At 35.2% G+C, this 4,160-nt stretch overlaps 1 protein-coding gene across 2 annotated transcripts in view; it reads right to left on the minus strand.

The window, feature by feature from the left end:
• The window catches only part of LOC106475393 (serine proteinase stubble-like), a 34,007-nt gene that overhangs the window by 23,953 nt on the left and 5,894 nt on the right, over positions 1-4,160 (minus strand). For both annotated transcript variants that reach the window (XM_013936112.2, XM_022381344.1), the window contains exons 3-4: positions 1,343-1,546; positions 534-640 (exon numbers count right to left, since the gene is read on the minus strand). In XM_013936112.2, coding sequence (XP_013791566.1) covers positions 534-640; positions 1,343-1,546 — 311 coding nt within the window. The remainder of the gene's footprint in view (positions 1-533; positions 641-1,342; positions 1,547-4,160) is intronic.

A 4,160-nucleotide genomic window follows, 5' to 3' on the forward strand; every position in this document is an offset into this window, starting at 1 on the left:
GGGTATATATACACTCAATTACCCAATGTCTCCCTGTTTGAATCGATAAATGACGGGTATATATACACTCAATTACCCAATGTCTCCCTGTTTGAATCGATGAGTCACGGCTATACAGACACTCAATTACCCAATGTCTCCCTGTTCGGATCGATGAATCACGGGTATGCATACCCATGTATTCCTGTTCGAATCAATAAATCACGGGTATACATACACTCAGTTACCTAATGTCTCCCTGTTCGAATCAATGAATATTTCAGAATTAAATTAGAATCCACAAGAAGTTGACAAAATTCTTGCTACTAAAACTGTCAGCCCATATTTGAAGAACAATCTCCACTGCTTGAAATAAAGTGGAATTAAACGTAAATAACTTACACATAATCGTTCATCCAGACAAAAAGTAGTCCAAATTATATTGAACAGCACTAAGTAACAATATATTTACAGCATTTCGATTTTTTATAGTAAATTTTGCTGATTTTTATCATATTTGCTAATAAACGCGTTAACAAAGTCAAAATACTTACTGAAATCTCTTTACACAATGAGCCGCAGTTAACACGTGTCTTTCGCTAATCAGGCTTCCGCCACACTGGTAAAGTTTAACTTTGTTTTCCTGCTTCAGAATTGCCGCCTATATTAAGAAACGTTCATTGACTGACGAAAGAGTTTGATGAACAATTTTCTTATGATATATGTAATACATATGAACAATCTGTAACAACTTCGTTATTTGACTGGGCGTAAAGTAGCATCGTATGTTTTACTTGTATTGTTCCACAAATATGATCTGGTCTTTTATTTTTAAAGCTTGCTGTCAGATATTCATACCAACATAACAACACATGTGGTGTTTACCAGTGATATATGGACAGTCTTTGGATTTAACCTACATGTATATCCAAGTTTTTTCTGATCTTCACGAGAGTTATTTAAACAGTCTGAAGTTAACATTGCATTGCACTGATAAGTGGTATTTGAATTACTAAATCTAGTACGTACGAAGAGACAATAGCATATATAAAACTGACACATTAGTTTGTTTGGTTGTTATAGACTGATTTTATATTATAACAATCATTAGGCTGTATCAATGTTATCAGTTCTAGCATCAAAAAATAAGAAACAGTTCGAGCAAGCTCTAACAAAAGGCTGAATGTTAGCTTGCTTGATTGGTTAAATTAACTAGCAATAATATTGAGCATTCAACTATACAATATACATATCCATTCCAGAAAGCATTTCATTCCAGCAACTCCCGAAAGTAGTGATGATGCTAGTGTGTCTTATAATTTTTTATTCTTGATACCAAAGTTCTAAATTGATATTTTCTTACCTGCCAAGGCCATTCTCCAAACTTCGTCTCTCCTTCTCGCTCCCCTGATGCAACAGGAGTACCAACACCATTTACGTTTCGGATTCCGCACTTGCGACGTTCTTCGGTTCTTTTCATGGAAATTTCACTCTGAGGCTTATTGCAGCATATGTGATAAGGTCCACATTTCTTAGGCTGTGAGTCTTTATCTTGCTCTCTACCATCCTAATCAAAATTATTATAAATTTCTTTACGTCTGAAATATTTAACATATAAATTTCGTGTTTTTTGATACAATCCACTAAAATGTACTCGTTGCAGGATTAAACTCATACAGAAAATTGTGAGTGGACTGTATCGGGTTAGGCAAATCTTCGAAAAACTGATTTCAAGACAAATCACAGAGCAAACAGGTGTCTGTAAATTGTTGTTACCCCCAAATTAGTGGCTGAAGGGTATCCAACCTTCCAAAACAGTGTATGGATGCCCTTTTTATTATATCTTCCTGTCTCTACAACGGAAATTACTACCATACCTTCTACCAATTCCCTTATAATACTTCCATTCATAAAATGAAACCACACATGATGGTGCTGAAGACCACACCAAGACATATTTATTCGTTCTCTAATTCTTCTCTGACAAAGATAGTCTTGGCGGAACTGATGTCACCCATGAAATAAATGTAAACTTTTCTGTGTGTGCATTGGTTCTAACCTCTATATTTAAGCTTACGTTTGCCTATTTCTTTAGTCTCAACACAATTAACACTAATGTAAAAGGCATACATCATCGTAAATTAAAACTCCAAGCCTGTATATCCACTGTGTGTAAGGAGCTTAATGCTGATTTATCTGCTTAACACAACAATCGTGAATGCGAAACGCCGGCACTCCTGGTGCTTTCAGCATCGAGATTGAAAAGAACTATACAAAATAATTATAAGGAGAGATGTATCGCTCTACTCAATGTCTGCTTCATATGCACCTACGTTTGAAAACATTCTAGCAAATACCTTGCATATTACTTTGTTGTCCCCCCCCTCCCCTGTTATGAGTGAAGTATTTCGAGATTTTATACGGAGCTACATCGCCCGTATTAATGAAACTCTATAGGAAAGTACCATATCTCTTTCAGCATCATGCCATACTTCACGCTAGCCGTCCCTAATTTAGCAGTATAAGATTAGAGGGAAAGCAGCTAGTCATCACCACCCACAGCCAACTCTTGGGCTACTCTTTTACCAACGAATAGTGGGATTGAACCGTCACATTATAACGCCCCCACGGCTGAAAGAGCGAGCATGTTTGGTGTGACGGGGCTTCGAACCAGCGAGCTGCAGATTGCGAGCCCTAACCACATGGCCCAGCAGTAACGTAAAATAAAGAATAAAAATAATCCTTTATCAATCTGGAGCTCTTATTTGAATCAAAGTGCAGAATTTCATAATCTTGTTTGTTTTTAGGTTTGAAAGGTTTCGCTAGAAACACGGGTTTATTAACCTTTTACATTTTAAACATTTGTAGCAAGTTTTTATTTATTATTTTTTTATAATCTTGACATTTGATTTAAAGTTTACTAAATTCTCCTAATTTGGAGGAAAAGTAAAATCTTTAGCTGAAATACTCCGACAAAAAAGGAATAAAATAGACAACTACACATGCAATAATCATGTTTATTTGCCTGGTATACCCTTAATACAACGCTAATGTACTACAATATTGTGAAAATTAGTTTTATATATTTTAATTAATTAAGTCCCATGCATTTTATAATTTATTCTGGATCTATATATATGTCTTGACTGGCAACTTTATTAGCACCCAACTTGTATCAATGATAATAACCACGACTCATCAAGGTGCCGAAATACTGTATTGTTCGAGCATAGACTATTTGGGTAGAAGGGGTGAAATGGCTTCCAATTTGGTCGCAGACGTCAGCAAAAAATTTCAGTGAGAGGAAAAGAATTCAAATTTATTCCAGAGACGTTCAATCGAATTCAAGTTTAGATATTGTATTTCCTTAGGAAAATGATTGAAGTCACTGTCGTGCTCTTCACACCAATATTGAATAGTACAAGCACTGTATGTTGTTGTGTTATCGTCTAGAAAAAGCCCTTGTCCAGTAGGCCATATAGCTTTGTGGGGTGGTCATGACTAGCAACAATGTTTAGATACATCTTAGATATTATTCACTATAAAAAAAATCAAAGGACTCAATTCCTGTCATAGCATAGTTACCAAAACCATTATACAATTCCGACAAACAGAATATAATTTTATCGTCCCCCCAATGACACAACTGATTGTCTGCAGACTTACAACGCTAGAAACCGGGTTTCGATATCCGTGGTGGGCAGAGCACAGAGAGCCCATTGTGTAGCTTTATACTTAACTTCAAACAAACAAACAAAAACAAAATTCTATCCAACAGGGTAGAATGCGACTTACAATTCTGAAGCTATGAAACCTTAGGTGCAAAGAAAATGCAAAACATTCTGTAAGAGCAAGCTAGAAAAAGCTGTAACATTTAAAATGTTATCAAGGCATAAAGCTATATGCAATAAACACATAATTGAACTTCTCGTAATAAATCCTGTCTAGCCATTGTGACTTTTCAGTCAGTGACCAACAACTCTTGTCAATATTATATGTAAACGTATTCGAAGGAGTATTCAAGAAATAATTTTCGGCCGCTCATCCAAAAATATCAAAGACTAATTTTCAGATGTTCATACAATTATATTAAATGAATAATTATCCTGTGTTCATGCAGTTCTATTAAATAAATATTTATCGTGTGTTCATACAGTTATATTAAATAAATATTTATCGTG

This window comes from Limulus polyphemus, unplaced genomic scaffold (assembly GCF_000517525.1).
Source record: "Limulus polyphemus unplaced genomic scaffold, Limulus_polyphemus-2.1.2 Scaffold6, whole genome shotgun sequence".
Lineage (NCBI taxonomy): Eukaryota > Metazoa > Arthropoda > Merostomata > Xiphosura > Limulidae > Limulus > Limulus polyphemus.